We start from the raw sequence: 21265 nt of genomic DNA, 5'->3' as shown, positions 1-21265 counted from the left end.
CGGTCTCTCGGGCGGACGATGGGCACACTAGTGGTCCAGGAGCATCACCTTTGGCTCAACTTGGTCGAGATGGGTGAGGCCGACAAGACACGATTCCTTGCTGCCCCCATTTCCGGGCGGGCCTATTCGGCAACACCGTCGAGGACTTTGCCCAGCAGTTCTCGATGGTAGAGCAGTAGATGGATGCTAGCCGGCATATCCTGCCCCGGCGTGGCTCAAGATCCCGCACCCCACCTACTCATCGCCAAGGGCGTCCCCCTGCGGTGACTGCACCGGCTCCACCGCAGCCCACCCCTTCGGCCCGGCCCCGGCGTGGAGCGCACCGCAGGAAGGAGACGCCATCCGTCTCGCGGCCGCCCAGAACCCGTGAAAGGCTTCAAAGCGCCCTTGAGACGGGCGACCCAGGGACAACGAAACCTGCTGCTCTGGAGCTGGTAAGCAGATCTTCATCTTTTTGTTACCTTTTGCATTTAATTGTGCTGCATGCCCAAGTGGCTGCAGTACTCAAGAGCTCAGCAAGAGTGGTTTCCTTGTTCCCTGGGTCACGTATCCGGTGTGTACGGCTAGCATCACGACCACCGTCCACCACTCCATTTGGCAGGTTGGCGCTCCAGCGGCGGTCTCCTGCCCTGAGCGCCCAGCTGTGGCACAAATCCGCCCCCGATGTGACAGTCTCCACGGGTCATGAGGACAGGCCTCTTCCTCCCCCGTCCCAGGCTGTTCCGGGGGTGGTCACAAGGAGCCAGGTAAGTGCTTCGATGTCCTCGGACTCAGCACGGCCACGACGTGGTGTGACACCTCAAGCTCCGCCCCGCCGCGAGGCCCCACCTGCCGGTACATCCGATGACGTTGTCCCTTTGGTCCCCCTTGCGCTGAACTTGGACGCACGGCTTGCGCCTTCTAATCCGTCACGAGGGCTGGTCCGGACCGTCTGACTCGGCTGCGCGATTCACTTCGCCGGGCATCCGCTCAGGTTCAGCGGTGTCCACTTCACCTTGGTGAAAGACAAAAACGCTGCTACCTTGCGCAGAGATCGCTACCCTCCTACGGAAGGACACAATAGAACCTGTCCCTCCAGCCGAGATGAAGAAAGGGTTTTACAGCCCCTACTTCATTGTACCGAAAAAAGGCGGTGGGTTGCGGCCAATCTTGGACCTGCGAGTACTGAACCGGGCTTTACACAGACTCCCGTTCAAGATGCTGACGCAAAGACGCATTCTAGCGAGCGTCCGGCATCAAGATTGGTTCGCGGCGATAGACCTGAAGGATGCGTACTTTCACGTCTCGATCATTACTCGACACAGACCCTTCCTGCAGTTCACGTTCGAGGGTCAGGCGTATCAGTACAAAGTCCTCCCTTTCGGCCTGTCCCTGTCTCCTCGCGTCTTTACGAAGATAGAGGCTGCCCTTGCCCCATTAAGGGAGGTGGGCATTCGCATTCTCAACTATCTCGATGACTGGCTAATCTTAGCTCACTCTCGAGACATGTTGTGCGCACACAGGGACCTGGTGCTCGCACACCTCAGCCGACTAGGGCTTCGGGTCAGCTGGGAAAAGAGCAAGCTCCTCCCGGTTCAGAGCATCTCTTTTCTCGGTTTGGAGTTGGACTCAGTCTCCTTGACGGCGCGCCTTACGAACGATTGCACCCAGTCGGTGCTGGCCTGTTTGAAGGCGTTCAAACAGAAAACAGCGGTTCCACTGAAACTTTTTCAGAGGCTCCTGGGGCATATGGGATCCTCGGCAGTGGCCACCCCGCTCGGGTTGATGCATATGAGGCCGCTTCAGCACTGGCTCCAGACTTGAGTCCCGAGACGGGCATGGCACCACGGGACACGGCGTGGCCATTACGTCGGTCTGTCACCGTCTTTTCAGCCCTTGGACTGACCTCTCGTTTCTACGAGCAGGTGTTCTTCTAGAACTGGTCCCCAGGCACGTCGTGGTCACGCCTCCAAAATGGGCTGGGGCGCCGTTTACAACGGGCACGCAGTCACCGGCCTCTGGACGGGTCCGCGGCTGTGTTGGCACATCAACTGCCTTGAGTTGTTGGCAATTCTGCTCACCCTGCGAAGGTTTTGGCCGTTGATCCAGGGCAAGCACGTGTTAGTTCAGACAGACAACACGACAATGGTAGCATATGTCAACCACCAAGGTGGTTTGCGCTCTCGTTGTATGTCACAACTCGCCCGCCGTCTCCTCCAACGGAGTCAGCAGCACCTCAAGTCGCTGCAAGCCACTCACATCCCGGGCAACCTCAACACTATGGCGGATGTGCCGTCACAACAGGTTACCCTCAGGGGAGAGTGGAGACTCCACCTTCAGGTGGTCCAGCTGACTTGGAGTCGATTCGACAGGCACAGGTGCACCTGTTCGCCTCCAAGAATCCTCCCCACTGCCCGCTCTGGTACGCCCTGACCGAGGCCACAGCTGGCCCCCTGGCATTCGCAAATATGCGTTTTCCCCCAGTGAGCCTGCTTGCACAGACCCTGTGCAAGGTCAGGGAGGATGAGGAGAAGGTTGTCCTGGTAAGCACCCTACTGGCCCGCCCAGACGTGGTGCTCGGACCTCACGCTGCTTGCGACAGCTCCCCCCTGGCAAAATTCCCCTGAGGAAGGACCTTCTTTCTTAGGGAAGGGGCACCATCCGGCACCCGCGCCCAGACCTCTGGAATCTCCATGTCTGGCCCCTGGACGGGGCGCGGAAGACCTAAGCTGTCTCCCACCTGCGATGGTAGACACGATCACTCAGGCTAGGGCTCCCTCTACGAGGTGCCTGTATGCCTTTTAGTGGCGTCTGTTAGCTAAGTGGTGTTCTTCCCGTCGGGAAGCCCCCCAGAGATGTGCAGTCAGATCAGTGCTTTCCTTCCTGCAGGAGAGGTTGGAAGGGAGGCTGTCCCCTTCCACCTTGAAGGTGTACATTGCTGCCATAGCAGCACACCACAACGCAGTCGACGGTAAGTCCTTAGGGAAGCATGATCTGATCATCAGGTTCCTAAGAGGTGCCAGGAGGCTGAATCCCTCCAGGCCGCGCCTCGTTCCCTCAGCGGACCTCTGTAGTTTTTCAGGGTCTACAGAGAACCCCCTTTGAGCCTTTGCAGTCAGCCGAGCTTAAGGCACTCTCCTTGAAGACTGCCCTCCTGACTGCGCTCACTTCCATCAAGAGGGTAGGTGACCTGCAAGCGTTCTGTGTCAGCAAAACGTGCCTGGAGTACGGTCTAGGTTACTCTCACGTGATCTTGAGACCCTGACCGGGCTATGTGCCCAAGGTTCCCACCACCCCTTTAGGGACTAGGTGGTGAACCTGCAAGCACTGCCCCAGGAGGAGGCAGACCCAGCCCTGTCGTCGCTGTGTCCGGTGTGTGCTTTATGCATCTCTTTGGATTGCACGCAGAGCTTTAGAATCTCTGAGCAGCTCTTTATCTGCTTTTGGTGCACAGCGGAAAGGAAGCGCTGTCTCCAAGCAGAGGATCGCCCACTGGCTCGTTGATGCCATAACTATGGCATATCTTGCCCAAAACATGCCGCCCCTGGTAGGGCTACGAGCCCATTCTACCCGTGGTGTAGCGGCTTCTTGGGCCTTGGCCAGGGGTGCCTCTCTAACAGACATTTGCAGAGCAGCGGGCTGGGCAACACCCAACACCTTTGCAAGGTTCTACAACCTCCGGGTGGAACCGGTTTCATCCCAGGTAGTGGCACGCAACAAGCGGATAAGCCCGGGATAGCCGGCCGGGTGTATCGCTTGCACATAGCGCCTTCCACCTCCTTTTGAGCTGAAGACATGCGCTGTTAATTCCCAGTAGTGTTCACAAAATTTGTTCCCTGGTTGACTTCCTCCGAGCCCTGTGGCAGTCGAGTTTTCGGAGAGACTCGCTGCCGGCCCAGTACACGTGCTAACTAATAGCCCGGTTCTGGGGTAGGTGCTCCGCATGTGGCGGTTCCCTGTAAGGCTAACCCCATGCGATGTATATCTTCCGCTAATTCGTTTCCCTGCTGGCAAACTGTGTCTTCCTTGGGCAGAGCCCCTCTGCCCCAGTCTCCATGTTTGTAGTAACTCCTCCCCCATTGGGCAGGATCTACCTTGAAGGCTCTCCACATGGTTGGAAAGACCATGTGACATATTCTTCCACTTAAATATCCCCCCCTCTCTTGGGGCGATGTGTGGTCTCCGCGTTGTCCTCCCCTTGGGAGGGACACCCCCCGACTAGACCTAGCAGCCCAGTCGGATAATCCCCCTTCTTTTTTAGGGAGTGGAAAAAGAGAAGGGGAAAAGAGGCCACGACTGGGTTAAGCCTGTCTCTATCTTTGGGTAGTCAACTTGTCCCCAAAAAGGGCCGTTCGACACTCATAACTGTGTTGGGGGAGGTTACGTGTCGACCTGGTGTGCTGGCTATGAGGCACACAGCAAGTCTGCCCACCACACACCGCCAGTTCACGTAACACAGTTCAGCCTTGTGGCGTTTTGTATAGGGACCCCTAGTGTCACTACATTGACACCAACGTCGAGTGAGTGACAGATAGGGAACGTCATGGTTACTGGTGTAACCTCCGTTCCCTGATGGAGGGAACGAGACGTTGGTCCCTCCTGCCACAACGCTGAACTACCCGCTGAAATGGCCGGACCTTATATCGGCTCCTCAGCATAAAACCTGAATGAGTGGTTGCATACCAGCTCCTTTTATACCCGTAGGTTTGGGGGAGTGGCATGCAAATACCACTCATCAATTTTCATTGGCCTTTTATCAAAGACCAGAGGTGTCTCGGGCTCCCAAGAGTGACCCCTAGAGTCACTACATCGACACCAACGTCTCGTTCCCTCCATCAGGGAACGGAGATTACACCAGTAACCATGACGTTAAATTTTAGTTCATTTAATTTAGTATATATACTATACAATGTATATAAAATGATCAAAGGCCTGAAAAAATTGATATACATATCGTCAACCCCTATAGAAAATGTTACAGAAATAGCAGCTACGAAAACAGCAGCTACATTGACTATATAGTTTGTCAATGCTACAATAACAGCACTGAACAGACACTCCTTTTCTCATTCTCTTCTTTTTAATGCTTATTTTTCCATCTCCCCCTGGTAGTAACTGCTTTTTTTCTCTCTCTCTGTTTGTCTGTGTCTCCTTTGTTCCTTCTTTGTTCTGCCCACGTTCACTCTATTCCATTCCAACTGGCTAAACAAGTACACCACAGATAGAGAGAGAGGGAGCAATGACAAGCTATTTATTTTGTCCTGTTAAAATGACATTTTTTGTTGGGAAGGTGAGGGTTGGGGTGCTGGTCACAAACTTTCCATTTGCATTGGAGGCACAGCATGTTCTGTCCTTGTTGGATGTCTTTGGTCAGGCGTAGTGGCAGTGGAGTTGCCAGAATGATGGGGGAATGTGAGAGACTGGCTTCAGAGCTGGAGAGTTAGGGATGGAATTAAGTCATTTGTTTGCAGCGCTCCAACACAGCCCAGGTTATGCGGCCCACCATCATATTTCTGGCTATCTCCAATTCTTGCACTTATTGGTGAACTGCAGTGGGCAATCCAAAGATTTAAGGTCTGGCTGGTTAGCATTGGCAGTTTGACCCTGCTGCTAGTAAAAGTAGATCCCATTACTGCACCATTACATGGACAAAAAGCCTGCTTATCCACAATTGCTATTTAAAAGTAGCCATGTATTCTTATGAAACAATATGCAAGCGACATATAAATCTCAATATTTCATTATATTATATTATATTATAGTTGATATTTTACAAGTGACCAATTTTTTTGGAGGGCTATAAAAAGTGTTCAGTGGAATTTACTGTGCACTTTCTTGTGTTGCTATCAGCCAATCGGCAAGTGATCAGTCCCATGGAATTTATGGCTCTGATTATTGGCTCAAAAATTTAGCCAGAACTGAGTGCCCATGAGCAAAGATGGCAATATGCAGGGCATATATTTCCAGGGGTATATGTACCAGTTGAGGAACATTAGGATGAATGGGAATGGGAATGCTAACATGGACAAACACAGAAAACTAAAAAAAGAAAAAAAAAGAAAGAAAAAAGAACAAAACAGCGTGCATCCAGTTGCAACAATGTGCTTATCGTTTTCCTAATTGACAACACTGCAGAGGTATCAAAATCTGCTTACTGTAGCATTAAAAACTGCATTTCCATGTTTCTGAAGGTTATTATTGGTGAAAGGATCAAACTCACAATCATGCCCCAGTGACATTCAGAAATTGTTTAGAGAGTTAAGTCACATAAAAATGAAAAGTCTGTCATCATTAACACACCCTTATGTTGTTCCCCACACTTATGACTTTCTAGAAGAGCATGCTGATGCTGCTGTATTCTGTATATAACGAAAGTGAAAGGTGAATGAGACTGTCAGCCCCCATTCTGCAGAACATCTCTTTTTGTGTTCCACAGAAAAAGGAAAGCCAAATGGGTTTGGAACAAATTAAGGGGGGGTTAAATGATGACAGAATTTTCATTTTGGTTAAACTCTCCCTTTAAAGTCCTTATGTGTCCTTCAGCTTGTATAATGACACCTAATGTACCAAGGCAGCATCGTATCAGTCCCTTTGTGAAGTTAAACTTGACTGTTAGCACATTTCCACATCCACAGGCAAGTATGCAATATATCCTCCCATCATAAGAGGAGTTTATGTTATTGTCATCCACTACATAAAAACCATAAGTGAAAGAGTGAGGGGTATTACGATGAACGAAACAGCTCTGTCATCTCATTGACTGTCAGCACAGTGAGCGATGGAGAGAATGAGAGAGAGTTATGAAACTTTAAGAACCCTTTCTGTTAAAAAAATGAAGGTCTGTGTTGAAGTTATTGATGAACTCCTTTGCTACTCTTCCCCTGCCGCATTCTCAAGGACAGAGAGGCGCATAGCGATGCTCTGACATCAGAGAGCAAGGTCTTTGTCTAGTTACGTCTTCCCTCTACCAGTGATGAACATGGCCAGATTGAGCGTGCTGACATCCTGAAAAGAAGATAGTCATGAATCTTTAATGTTTCCTGTTCATAAATTACAGAGGAACAATCATCCCTGCTTCGGCTTTCTCTGCTCCGTAAGAGAGTTTGAGCTCTCATTAATAACTGATACAGGGCAGCTTAAAGATTAGTGGCATACAGATCCCAGCCGTTGAGTATATTATGATTGCACTGCTCGGCTGCATTGAGGATTATTTTTTGTTTCTAATTTTTGTAACCATTTAGCAAGTAAATACTATGCTTTGGGCAGTTTGGGCAGAAAAGTGTGTATCCTTGTCCTCATGTGGCTTGGGTAGTTTGAGTTGTAGTCACTATGGATGTGAAAAATGACATATTTTCGAAATTAACTAGTTGGTGGCTTGTCTAAACGACTATTTTAATAATAACAAAACAATTGGTGTTAAGGAAGCCCTTTGCGATTAGGATGGTTTCGGGTTCACTTGACCTTGATCATGTACAAGCATGTACTTGATACAGCATCTTAAAAAAATGCAATGCTTATGGTGAGACAATTGCCAAAAATGTCCATCTGAGTGTGTTTAGCTGTTGTGGTGGCGCTTTAAGGGAATTAAATTCAAGACACAAATTTCCGACAAAGTTTTACTTTGCAAACTGTCTAACAGATAAAGCCCAGCATGCTAGGCATCAAAGGTACACTGCTAAAACATATACAAATTAAATACATAAATAAATAAATAAATACAAATCTGGATAAACTAGTCAATTTCTGTTGTTAACTGTCAAACAACCAACTTGTCCATGAGCAAACTGGCACATTACCTGCCTCATGAAAATACCTGTCAAACTGCAAGTTACCAACTTTAAGATGAATTCTGTTTGTCACAACTGATCCTTAATGAAGCTGTCCTTTTTTGTTCTTATAAAAAATAAATAAATAAATAAATAAATAATAATAATAATAATAATAATAATTATTATACAACTCCAATTTCAAAAAAGTTAGGACATTATGAAAAATGCTAATAAAAACAAAAAGGAGTGATTTGTAAATTATCTTCACCCTTTACTATATTGAAGACACTACAACTACACATTATATGATGTTTTACCTTGTGAATTTCATTGGTTTTTTGTTGTTTTTTCAAATGTACAGTAATTTCAAATCAGTTGATTGCAACACGCTCCAAAAAAGTTGAGACAAGGGCAATTTAAGAATAATAACAATTTGATGAGTTGAAATAACAAGGCGATGTGAAACAGGAGATGTTAAACAGGTGAGGCAATTGTGTCATAGTACTATATACTGTACAAGGAGCTTCCAAAAACAGCCTAGTCCTTTAAGAGCAAGGATTGTTCAACTTGTCAATTTGCCAAGTGATGCTTCAGCAAATAATCCAGCACTTTGAGAACAATGTTTCCCAAAGACAAATTGGAAAGATTTTGGGCATTTCACTCTCTAGAGTTCACAATATAGTTAAAAGATTCAAGGAATCTGGTCAAATAAAGGGCAAGACGAAAACCACTTCTGAATATGCATGATCTCTGATCTCTCAGACGTCACTGTCTTGCCGCTGCATCAACAGATGCAAGTTAAGTCTTTACTATGCAAAGCAGAAGCCCCACATCAGCACTGTCCAGAAGCGCTGCTGACTTCTCTGGGCTTGTTCTCATCTTAGATGGAAAGTAGAACAGTGGAACTGTGTTGCTTTGGTCTGATGAGTTCACATTTCAAATTTTTTTTTTTGAAAAACACAGCCGTCATGTTACCCAGGCCAAAGAGGAAAAGGACCATCCAAGCTGTTATCAGTGTCAGGTCCAAAAGCAAGTGTCTGTATGGGCCAGGGGTGTGTCAGTGCCCATGGCATGGGTGAATCGCACATCTGTGAGAACACCATGAATTCAGACATGTATGTACAAATTTGGGGAAAATTCCACATTCAAAACTTAACAAACTTGCATCTTCAGTGTCCAAATGCTTAATAAATGTTATTAGAAGAAATGGTGATGTTTCACAGTGGTAAACACTTGACTGTCCCAACTTTTTTGGAGCATGTTGCAATCATCTGATTTTAAATTACTGTACATTAATATATATATATATATATATATATATATATATATATATATATGAAATTCACAGGTTAAAACATTATATAATGTGTAGTTGTAGGGCTTTCAATATAGCAAAGGGTGAATATAATTTACAAATCACTCATTTTTGTTTTTATTAGCATTTTTCATACTGTCCCAACTTTTTCAGAATTGGGGTTGTAAATGAAGTCATGTGTCCTGGTCACAACTTGGTTCCCCTCTAATACCGAGAATCTGTTGAATGTTTATTTCAGACTAGATTGTGACTTTGGAAAAAAGCTGAGTTCGTTTTTTTTTTCTTTAGTCATGAAAACTCATCATTAATTAAGATTTGAGTGGGCAGAGGCGCCGCTTCCTTGTCGATTCTACCATTCTGCTGCTGACTGCTATACTGAGATGTATCATTACTCATTTCTGACTTCTTATTTATCCAGACAGAGAGACAACTCAGAGTGCCAGACAGAAAGCTGATGTTTTGCATTGCTGATACTTTGCTGCCTGTAGTGATTCAACTCGACAGTCTTTGGTCCTGTGTAACACTGCACTGTCTTTGAAACTAGCTAGAGAGATAGCTCTACTTGTAGACAGCAAAACTGAGCTGTAAAAAAAAAAAAAAAAAGAAAAGGAAAAAATAACCTGCTTGGTTACAAACATAGAGTATGTTTTGTTGCAGATGCTGGTCCTCAGCATTTGACACTGGTGTGTTAGTTTGACCACAGCAAGTCGGTTGATTAGCTTAATCAGCAAAGCTTCATCAGAAAGACCATGCTGGTAGACCACCTTAAATTTCCTTAACATACACCAACCTGGATTAGTATGTAAATTCATGCTGGCCTGAGTTGTTCTTTTCAGCAGTTGTCTTTATAGGAGCATTACATGCTTTCACTGTACATTATCGCAAGCGAATGGCAGAGAGAATGACTATCAGTTAGCATCACTGCACTACCAACAAATGTACAACACCCCTGAAAAAAATAAATAAAACAAAATTCAAACCAGCCTTGGCTGATTTGCTGGTATTAGCTGGTCTCCCAGCCTGGCCAAGCTGGTCTTTGTGTGGTCTAGCTGGTATCTAGTTCTGACCAGCTGATAAGTGCCCAAAACCCATTTGAAACTAGCAAACAGACCAGTTAGACTAGGCTGATACTAATACTAGACTAGTACAGCTAAGACTAACAAATGCTGGTTTAAGCTGTTCTTTTTGAGAAGGGAAAACAAAAACAGGCACAAAGCAAGCAAGCATGCAAGCAAGCAAACAAACAAACAAACAAACCAACAAAAAAATAAAATGACGATGTCCGCAGGACTTAACATTAGTATTATCATAAACACACGAAACATACTACATTAACACGCTAAGCAACTTACTATATAGCATTCAAAGTAACACTCGCTATGACACAACAACACTACATTACTATAACAGGCCAAGGTTAACACCAGAAAGGCCAATAAACAAGTCATGGTGATACAAAGGTAGACTTATAACCTTCTGACCAGGTCATACTGACATGCTCCTCTTTAGAAACATCAAATAAATGAAAATGACTGCGAGGAAAATGACCCAATACATTTACCCTTCAATCATTCTCTTTTTCCTGTAGGATGACAGATTAAAAAGCATGAAATGCCAAAGCCTCACAAATTTACAGCATTTATTTTCTTTTTCTCCATTACATTTTTTGGTCCCAAAAGCAAAGGCCTGCTCATTCCACACAACAAAAAGCCACATAGGAAAACAAATCATGAAATTAATTCATTTTGTATATTATTCCTCTATAAAACACTGAATTATAGCTTGAATTCTCTGTTTTCTTGTAATGCCTTCTATTCACCCTTGCCGTGCTTCTACAGCAACTAAAATTACATCACGTCGCCCTCTGGGGAAGATAAAAGCCTTTTCAATTTCCACACACTTATCAATATTCAAAATCCAATAAAATGGGCATTAAGTCAAATACTGCATCAATAAGCAATGTTTTGCTTTAGAATTCGGAAGGTGATGCTAAGTTTTCTGCCAGGAACAAACCGAGCAAGTCAGGGCCAGGTTTATTTTTGAAGGCTTAGACTGCCTGATTACAAGATGTATGATCCATAATGACCCTGTTTCCAGGCTCTCAGCTCTGCCTCTTCACACGCTGCTATTATCCCTGAGCTCTCTCATATACCAATCACTTCACTCAGGCTATATATCTCATCTGAGAATATAATTCACAGTTTACCCTAAAAAGGTGGGAGCTAGAAGCATTTCATTCACTATACCATGAAGAAGCAGTACAAAGTTGCCACCTAAATGTTCCCATGAAAATGCTGAACATTGCATGCTGAAAAACATGAATGAATGGATGTATTTGTTTTAAATTGTCCTCAAATATGAAGTGGGTAATTTCTACACCACTAGCGATATCAAATGGAATTGCAAAAAATTAATCACTGTGTTCAAACATGTATACCAATTGCTCCTGCAATTGGTCAGCCAAACAGAGAGTCATGCCCCAAACTCCTGCCATTGGTTAAGCTAATTTTGTTATAGCTACAGGTCAGAATGCTAAAGTAAACAGAGCAATGTTTTGAAAGTGCCACAGAGCCAAAATATTTATACATTGTGGGGAAATCAACCTACAAATGGCATACTTAAAGTAGAGTCAGCTATGGGTTGGAGAAAGCAATTAAACACTAAACATATCACCTTTTAAACTGTCAAAAAAAGGAAATCTTTCTTTCTTTCTTTTTTATTTCCTGATAAAGCTCTTAAAACTATCAACTAATTAATCCACACATTCTGGGAATGCCAGGATGTTCCTACTTCCTTGATCAGGGGTGACTGACTGATTAGAAATGCAGAGATGTACTGTACAAAGGCAAGAGATATTTTCAAAGAAGAATGAAAGAAAAATTAGAAATCCATATGATGACACTGTATCAGTAAAGCAAAATGATCTTCTACTGTATGATCTAATACTGATACTCTTTTGTGAGATATCTGGGGCAAAGTTTTGCCCCTTAATTAAAAATTAAATTTCTGACTCTGGTTTCCTCTACATGAAATATGTACTTGTCCTCACATGCATGTGAGTGCATGTCAAGTCACAAATGAGTAATTTCTAATCTGAACTGGAATCTGTCAACATGAAGGCAGTAAATGCAATCTGACTGACACATATGTCCAGTTGTGAAACCAGAATCATGGGTGGGCTGGCATATGATGTCTTCAGTAATGAACACCATTTAAGATCACTGTAAGAGATGACAAGATTAGAGACTTCATGCCATTTGACAAAATCACACACAAAACATCAATAAACAAAGAACCACTTACCCTGAGTGTCTGAGGAGATCTGGGCGGTGCTCCCATAATGGTCACCTGTGCCATGTCATCAACATGTTTGTTGACACCATGAATAAACATGACGTCTCCACTGTCAATCACATCTCGTCTAGGAACCAGATTAAGGTTTTCATCTATAATGAAGTCTGGGTTTGACACTTCAAACTCCACATTCTCGTTTCCTGCACAGTCATCTAATGCCACTGCAAAGACATGCACAGAAAAAGAGGAAATCCACACGTTAGCTTAGCTTTTGTTAGCTTTTGAACTTAAAGTAGTGATATGGGTTAAGCATTGTTAGGTTGACCGAATTTATTCATAAGACATCTAGTGTCACTTTCTTAGGTGAATTCATCTACTAATGGTGCTGTTTATTTGCACACACTGTCCATGATTTTTCAGCACCCAGTTCAGTAAAGATTTTATAATGATTGTGATCATTATGAAAGAAAAGAAAATGCAAAGTTCTCCATCATTTGGTCATCATTTTATGAGTCACTGCTTGATCACCAGAAAATGTAAACAAACGTCACTTTTAAATAAAATTCTGTTTACTGCATGATGGCACAACATCAGTTGCACCAGGCAAAAAGTGCTATCTTTTGTTATAACAGTGCATTCTATTATAAGTGCACAGAAGGGAAGCGTGTTTGCTCTGAAAATAATGGCAAATTATGGAATCTGGATCTCATGCAGCAGTTAGCATCTTGTTAAACTGAATTGTTTGTTAATAAGACGCAGGGTTTTGTGCTGAAATACTATCCGGAGTGGTGCAACAGCTTAGTAGTGAATTTGCCCTTCAGTATAAAAAAATTGGAACAAAGAGCTCTTTCGAGGTGATATATCTTCCACGGTTGATGGAAAATTAACTTGCTGTCTAAGAAAACATGGCGTGTCCCTGAAAAGGTGACCCGGTCTGACAAACCTAGATATTGCACATCCATTCATAAGTGAAAAGCAGAGTAAAAAATAAAATATGACTCATTCATCAATGGATATTATCATGAAATAGAGAAGCTGAACCCTCAATAATATCGACCTCCTTTCCGTCTTCACCCATCAGGTCTGACGGAGGAAGATACTGCCACACCGGCCCAGCTTATCCCCTCTGATCATGTCCATCTCCATCTTATCTCAATGCCCCATACCCCTCTTTTGCTCTTTTCGTCCTCTGTGATATATCCTTCTCCCATTTCCCTTCCCCATTTCTCTTTCTCCCATCCATAACTCTTTTTTCCTCCCTGTTTCTCTTTGCCACCCTCTTTGAAACTCTAAGTTATATTCTATTAACACAAGGTGACATGGGAGAGTAGATTCTGGTGCGTACAAACATGACTGTGCACAAAAAATACACTCACAGATATGTTTTTCTATCGTGATGGAGACTTTTCTATTTCCTACACCTACCTCTAAATCTAAACCTCAAAGAAACCTTGTCTAGATTTTCATTTAAACATTATTTAGTGTGTTTATTAATCCACTTTCATTTTAGGAAACAGCCAGTGATTTAAGTCTTTACTATCCTTGTGGGGACATTATTTTATTTTTAAACCACTTTTCCAAATGAGGGTATTCCCTGATGTTCCCAAATGGAAGTTTTATCAAATTTAGCTAATATCTGGGGACAATATCAACTACAGTCATGCACGCACACACACACACACACACACACACACACACACACACACACACACCCATGAACACACAAGCACAATTTTATTTTTCACAGATTCAGTTTTTAGTTTGAAACTTTTTTTAATGCAAAAGTCAATAACACCCATGAAAAGTTAAGTGAGAACTGTTACCAACTACAACCGACTAAATACACAATGTAAATGTATTCAATGCAGACTTCATTGAAATAAGTGAGCAGGAACAGTGCCAATAACAATCTGGTGTGTTCATTCATGAATCATGTTTCTATTTAAAAAAATACTAAATACTAAAGTGCTAAAGGCAGCTTCAAAAACAGAGGTGTTTTGCATGAAACATCAGAAATGAATGACTAAAACCAATTAGCTTAATGGCTTAGTACCCTAGATATTACACACTGTAGCATGAGGTACAATAAATATGAGAGCCATAAATTTGTGAACCGTGAAGGTTGTTTTGATTAAAAAAAAAGAAGAAAATATTTTACTCATACAAATGCATACAATATATACTGCTTGAGCAAGTAGGTGCAGGGTTCTCTCACTCAAACATTTATCACCATTCAGTACAGTGCATCCTCAAGCAAGGACTCTGGTGATGCTAACAGCATTAGCACGGTATGACCACAGAGTTTCCCACATGCCTGTTCAGCTAATTAAATCAGTAGAATCAGTAATGTGACACCCTATCGATAACCTCTATGATCGCAGGTGATGAAACTGCAGGTAATCGAATCAACACTCAATTTATTGCCTGCAAAAGCACCTGTTTCCATCGCAAGTCATTGTACAGCTGTGCAGAGAAGAATATCTTGATGTCTTTCTAGCAAATTCACTTTTTAAGAGTTTAGCTAAGGAAAAGTTTAAGAAAGTTGACGTGTTGAGCAGTGTGACAAATTGATTTTTAAAAGTACAAATATTCCATGCAGTCTCTCAGTTTATTTAATCATAAAAGCTGTATGTGTATTTACAAAAGAATTACCAAAATGTTACTTAAAATGGTTTTAGATGGAGTTTAGCATATCATACCACAACATTTTGCTAATTTCTTTATAATTAATATGCATGCAGTTTTATAACCATATTAATTGATTGTCAACATGGAACATTTGATCTAAAAAATAAAAAAAACATAATAATTTGTCACACCACAGGACCATTTAAAAGGAGTAAAGGCATATAATGTGATAAAAAAATAAATAAAAAAAATTACTAAAGAGAAATTGTGTAATGCTGTGGAAATGGAAATGGCAATTAAAACATTCATCTACATTCATAGACTATATATTTTAACCTAAAATCTTGATAAAATAAATAAAATAGAAATCATTCATGGACATGTGTCAAACTACACTTTTCTGACCTGTAAGTGCTTTGGCCATCCAGAGGTAAGAATAAGAACATGGCTTCAAGTTTCACGAGGCCACCCTCTCAGACAGCAGAAGACAGCAACACAGACACACATACACACACATATACACTGATATTTCAATACACTATGGCTCATAATTCTGCAGGTTTATGTGGGGGAGGCTCTTTCCAGGAACAAGGCATTGCAGCAGGAAATGATCAGTTATGTTCTGTGAACTAAATACTCACAAAGTCTCTCTAACAAGTCAGTCCACTGACGGCCATCTTTGGAACGCTCATGGGCAGCTATTTTAAAACAATCGGCATGACAATGCAGCTCCTACCTACTTGAATGGTGAAAGACTGAAATCTCCAAAATGGTTGGTCAAGATTATGATCAAAGAACATATTTCAAATCAGCAGTAAAATCTGACAACACTGATATCATAAATTGTGCATCTTTACCTCAGACTCCACTAAAAAATGAAATTTTACCGGCTTGTATAGCTAATGTGCATGCACGTTCTTAAGTTGACAGGTAATGTCTGTATCTTAAAGGTGATTTTCTCTTTTACCTGTAAGGCGGCACTTCTTTTCTACATCTGTTGAACGTTCCAATTTCTCTCATTCATTTTAATAGAAGTGGCCCATCTCTGCTTTATAGTATCTATAATCGGAAAGGTGCGTACAGGTTATGTGATTGTCCCAATGCATTGAACTGATGGAGTGATGCATCAAGCTACAGCTTTACCCACGATGTTGCATTGCACTCAAGTCAAATGTTGTAACGTGACACTCAAAGTACAAAGAATTTATTATAAAATTTGAACCCCCAAATTAAACCGTTGCCCTTTCAAAAAGCAGACAATTTGCTTCACATAATCATTATGTGGGTGGTGTTGGTGCAGAGTTGGTGGAGAGTTGAGAGAGAGACGGATTTCAAACCACTGCCCCCAGTGGCTGACGTGGGAAGTGTTGTTATATGTGTGGGCATGTGAGCTCCAGTTTCCAGGTGAAATGTCAACAGTGGGGAGCCAAAAGTGAATTTTAATGCAATTTGTTTTTAGTTGTCAACAGGAATGCATGTTTTATCAACCATTTGGAACATTTGGTAACAACTTCATGAGTTCCCTATCTGTCACTCACTCGACGTTGGTGTCGATGTAGTGACACTAGGGGTCACTCTTGGGAGCCCGAGACACCTCTGGTCTTTGATAAAAGGCCAATGAAAATTGGCGAGTGGTATTTGCATGCCACTCCCCCGAACATGCGGGTATAAAAGGAGCTGGTATGCAACCACTCATTCAGATTTTCTCTTCGGAGCCGAACGGTCATGCTCACTGAGCTGAATACAACTGTTCATTCACCTCTGCTGGATCTGATGTCGCATTTCAGCGGCTTCTCCCTCCTCTGCACTGGTGCACTGCAGAGAACGCCCCTGGGCGCTTCGGCAGAAAAACTAGAGAGTATATTTTCTGAAAGAGCATTTTTCCCCTCTAAAAGAGTATATATTTCTCTAAAAGAGCGCACACACGGAACGTCTTTTTAAAGACGCGTCTTTTTAAAGATGCTTTTCCGATTGTGGGTTATTCCCGGTTGTGCTCACTATCTCTCGCCTTCTAACGGTCACGATCACTGTCTTTCGTGTCTAGGCACTGCTCACGCGGAGACAGCGTTCGTGGATGGTCACGTTCTCATTGCGAGAATATGTCCATGGCAACGTTGCGGTCGCGGCTCGCCTTCGTAAGAAAGCGAGCCACCCCAGAGGCTCCCGCCTTGGTCCTTTTACCCACAGGTTGGAGGCCAGTGCGGCTAGCACTGAGGGCGATTTGGGGACCCCAATGGGACCGCCTCTGCTGGGTATCCCCCCGCGGACCTCCCATTCCCCAGCACGCTCGTCTGCCCCGATCGTGCTTCCGGGTGAGTCCGCCGGCTCGTCTCACGGCGAGTTCGACCTCTTATTCGGAGCCCGCGAAAGTGATGAGCTCTCGAGCACAGCATCGGAGAGCGGGCTCATCCAGTCGGAAGCCTCAGCTGGGCTCCTCCCTTCAGGGTCGATCGCCCAGTCACAGGCTGACGCGGAGATGACGACATGCTTTCCCGGACAGCCGCGAGCGTCGGTTAGAGTGGATTTCACCGCTCTTCCCTGAACCCTCGCGGCTCGGTGATTGGTTCCTGGGCTCGCGGCGCCGCTCAAAGCCACGCCCCGCCCCGTTCCTTTCTTCCCGGAAGTGCATTAAGGGCTGACAAGCTCGCGGGAGGCACTTTTTACTGCCCGGTCCCGATCTTTTCAGCTTCCCCGCTCTCATTACCCTCGAGCGCCGCCACCTGGTGCGGGTGCCCAAAGCCCCCGTCAAAGGCCTGTAGTTTACGTCATCTCTGACGGTCGAAGCCTACGGTGCCGCTGGACAAGCCGTCTCCGCCCTGCACGCCATGGCTCTCCTGCAAGTCCGCCAAGGCGCTAAAGGAACTGCACGAGGGTAGTTCCGCCCCAGGATTGATGCAGGAACTGCGCTCGGCAACCGACCTCGCTCTCCGAGCGACGGAGGTCACGGCGCGGACTCTCAGGAGGACGATGGCCACACTAGTGGTCCAGGAGCGCCACCTTTGGCTCAACCTGGTCGAGATGGGTGAGGCCGACAGGACACGATTCCTTGCTGCCCTCATTTCCCAGGCGGGCCTATTCGGCAACACCGTCGAGGACTTTGCCCAGTAGTTCTCGATGGTAGAGCAGTAGATGGATGCTAGCCGGCTTATCCTGTCCCGGCGCGGCTAAAGATCCCGCACCCCATCTACTCATCGCCGAGGGCGTCCCCCTGCGGTGACTGCACAGGCTCCACCGCAGCCCGCCCCTCCGGCCCGGCCCCAGAGTGGAGCCCACCGCAGGAAGCCGACACCACCCGTCTCACAGCCGGCACCGAAGAACCCACGGAGGTCTTCGAAGGGCCCCTGAGACGGGCGACCCAGGGACAACGAAACCCGCTGCTCTGGAGCTGGTAAGCAGATCTTCATCTTTTTGTTACCTTTTGCATTTAATTGCGCTGCATGCTCAAGTGGCTGCAGTACTCAAGAGCTCAGCAAGAGTGGTTTCCTTGTTCCCTGGGTCACATATCCGGTGTGTACGGCTGGCATCACGACCACCGTCCACCACTCCATTTGGCAGGTTGGCGCTCCAGCGGCAGACTCCCGCCCTGAGCACCCAGCTGTGGCACAAATCTGCCCCCGATGTGACAGTCTCCACGGGTCAAGAGGACAGGTCTCTTCCTCCCCCATCCCAGGCTGTTCCGGGGGTGGTCACAAGGAGCCAGGTAAGTGCTTCGATGTCCTCGGACTCAGCACGGCCACGATGTGGTGTGGCACCTTGAGCTCCACCCTGCCGCGAGGCCCCACCTGCCGGAACATCCGATGATGTTGTCCCTTTGGTCCCCCTTGCGCGGAACTTGGACGCATGGCTTGCGCTTTCCAGTCTGTCACGAGGGCTGGTTCGGACCGTCCGACTCGGCTGCGCGATTCACTTCACCAGGCATCCGCCCAGGTCCAGCGGTGTCCACTTCACCTTGGTGAAAGACGGAAACGCTTCCACCTTGCGTGGAGATCGCTACCCTCCAACAGAAGGATGCGATAGAACCTGTCCCTCCAGCTGAGATGAAGAAGGGGTTTTACAGCCCCTACTTCATTGTACCAAAAAAGGCGGTGGGTTGCGGCCAATCTTGGACCTGCGAGTACTGAACCGGGCCTTACACAGACTCCCGTTCAAGATGCTGACGCAAAGACGCATTCTAGCGAGCGTCCGGCATCAAGATTGGTTCGCGGCGGTAGACCCGAAGGATGCGTACTTTCACGTCTCGATCCTTCCTCAACAGAGACCCTTCCTGCGGTTCGCGTTCGAGGGTCAGGCGTATCGGTACAAAGTCCTCCCTTTCGGCCTGTCCCTGTCTCCTCGCATCTTTACGAAGATCACAGAGGCTGCCCTTGCCCCATTAAGGGAGGTGGGCATTCGCATTCTCAACTATCTTGACGACTGGCTAATCTTAGCTCACTCTCGAGACGGGTTATGCGCACACAGGGACCTGGTGCTCTCACACCTCAGCCGACTAGGGCTTCGGGTCAGCTGGGAAAAGAGCAAGCTCCTCCCGGTTCAGAGCATCTCTTTTCTCGGTTTGGAGTTGGACTCAGTCTCCTTGACGGCGCACCTTACGAACGAGCGCACCCAGTCGGTGCTGGCCTGTTTGAAGGCGTTCAAACAGAAAACAGCGGTTCCACTGAAACTTTTTCAGAGGCTCCTGGGGCATATGGCATCCTCGGCGGTGGCCACCCCGCTCGGGTTGATGCATATGAGGCCGCTTCAGCACTGGCTCCAGACTCGAGTCCCGAGACGGGCATGGCGCCACGGGACACACCGCGTGGCCATTACGTCGGTCTGTCACCGTCTTTTCAGCCCTTGGACCGACCTCTCGTTTCCACGAGCAGGTGTTCCACTAGAACTGGTCTCCAGGCGCGTCGTGGTCATGACAGATGCCTCCAAAACGGGCTGGGGCGCTGTTGGCAACAGGCACGCAGCCGCCGGCCTCTAGACGGGTCTGTGGCTGCGTTGGCACATCAACTGCCTCGAGTTACTGGCAATTCTGCTCGCCCTGCGGAGGTTCCGGCCGTTGATCCAGGGCAAGCACGTGCTAGTTCGGAAAGACAGCACGGCAGTGGTAGCATATGTCAACCGCCAAGGTGGTCTGCGCTGTATGTCATAACTCACCCGCCGTCTCCTCCAATGGAGTTAGCAGCACCAAGTCGCTGCAAGCCACTCACATCCCGGGCAACCTCAACACTTCGGCGGACGTGCCGTAACAACAGGTTACCCTCAAGGGAGAGTGGAGACTCCACCTTCAGGTGGTCCAGCTGATTTGGAGTCGATTCGGTCAGGCACAGGTGCACCTGTTCGCCTCCCAAGAATCCTCCTACTGCCCGCTCTGGTACGCCCTCACCGAGGCCTTCCTCAGCATAGACGTGCTGGCACACAGCTGGTCCCCTGCCATTCACAAATATGCGTTTTCCCCGAGTGAGCCTGCTCTCACAGACCCTGTGCAAGGTCAGGGAGGACGAGGAGAAGGTCGTCCTGGTAAGCACCCTACTGGCCTGCCCAGACATGGTGCTCGGACCTCACGCTCCTCGTGACAGCTCCCCCCGGGCAAATTCCCCTGAGGAAGGCCCTTCTTTCTCAGGGAAGGGGCACCATCTGGCACCCGCGCCCAGACCTCTGGAATCTCCATGTCTGGCCCCTGGACGGGACGCGTTCATTCAGGCTAGGGCTCCCTCTATGAGGCGCCTGTATGCCTTTAAGTGGCATCTGTTCGCTAAGTGGTGTTCTTCCCGTCAGGAAGACCCCCAGAAGTGTGCAGTCAGATCAGTGCTTTCCTTCCTGCAAGAGAGGTTGGAAGGGTGGCTGTCCCCTTCCACCTTGAAGGTGTACGTTGCTGCCATAGCAGCACACCACGACGCAGTCAACGGTAAGTCCTTAGGGAAGCATGATCTGATCATCAGGTTCCTAAGAGGCGCCAGGAGGCTGAATCCCTCCAGGCCGCACCTCGTTCCCTCATTGGACCTCTGTAGTTTTTCAGGGTCTACAGAGAGCCCCCTTTGAGCTTTGCAGTCAGCCAGGCTTAAGGCACTCTCCTTGAAGACTGCCCTCCTGACTGCGCTCACTTCCATCAAGAGGGTAGGTGACCTGCAAGCGTTCTCTGTCAGCGAAACGTGCCTGGAGTTCAGTCCGGGCTATTCTCACGTGATCCTGAGACCCCCGACCGGGCTATGTGCCCAAGGTTCCCACCACTCCTTTTAGGGACCAGGTGGTGAACCAGCAAGCGCTGCCCCAGGAGGAGGCAGACCCAGCCCTG

General features: G+C 46.5%; 1 protein-coding gene across 1 annotated transcript in view; it reads right to left on the bottom strand.

The window, feature by feature from the left end:
- The window catches only part of LOC127417265 (cadherin-13-like), a 596890-nt gene that overhangs the window by 372827 nt on the left and 202798 nt on the right, over positions 1 to 21265 (bottom strand). The window contains exon 3 of the mRNA XM_051657154.1: positions 12367 to 12578. Coding sequence (XP_051513114.1) covers positions 12367 to 12578 — 212 coding nt within the window. The remainder of the gene's footprint in view (positions 1 to 12366; positions 12579 to 21265) is intronic.

Source organism: Myxocyprinus asiaticus, chromosome 26 (assembly GCF_019703515.2).
Source record: "Myxocyprinus asiaticus isolate MX2 ecotype Aquarium Trade chromosome 26, UBuf_Myxa_2, whole genome shotgun sequence".
Taxonomy (NCBI): Eukaryota; Metazoa; Chordata; class Actinopteri; order Cypriniformes; family Catostomidae; genus Myxocyprinus; species Myxocyprinus asiaticus.
This window is presented reverse-complemented; position numbering and strand designations above follow the sequence as displayed.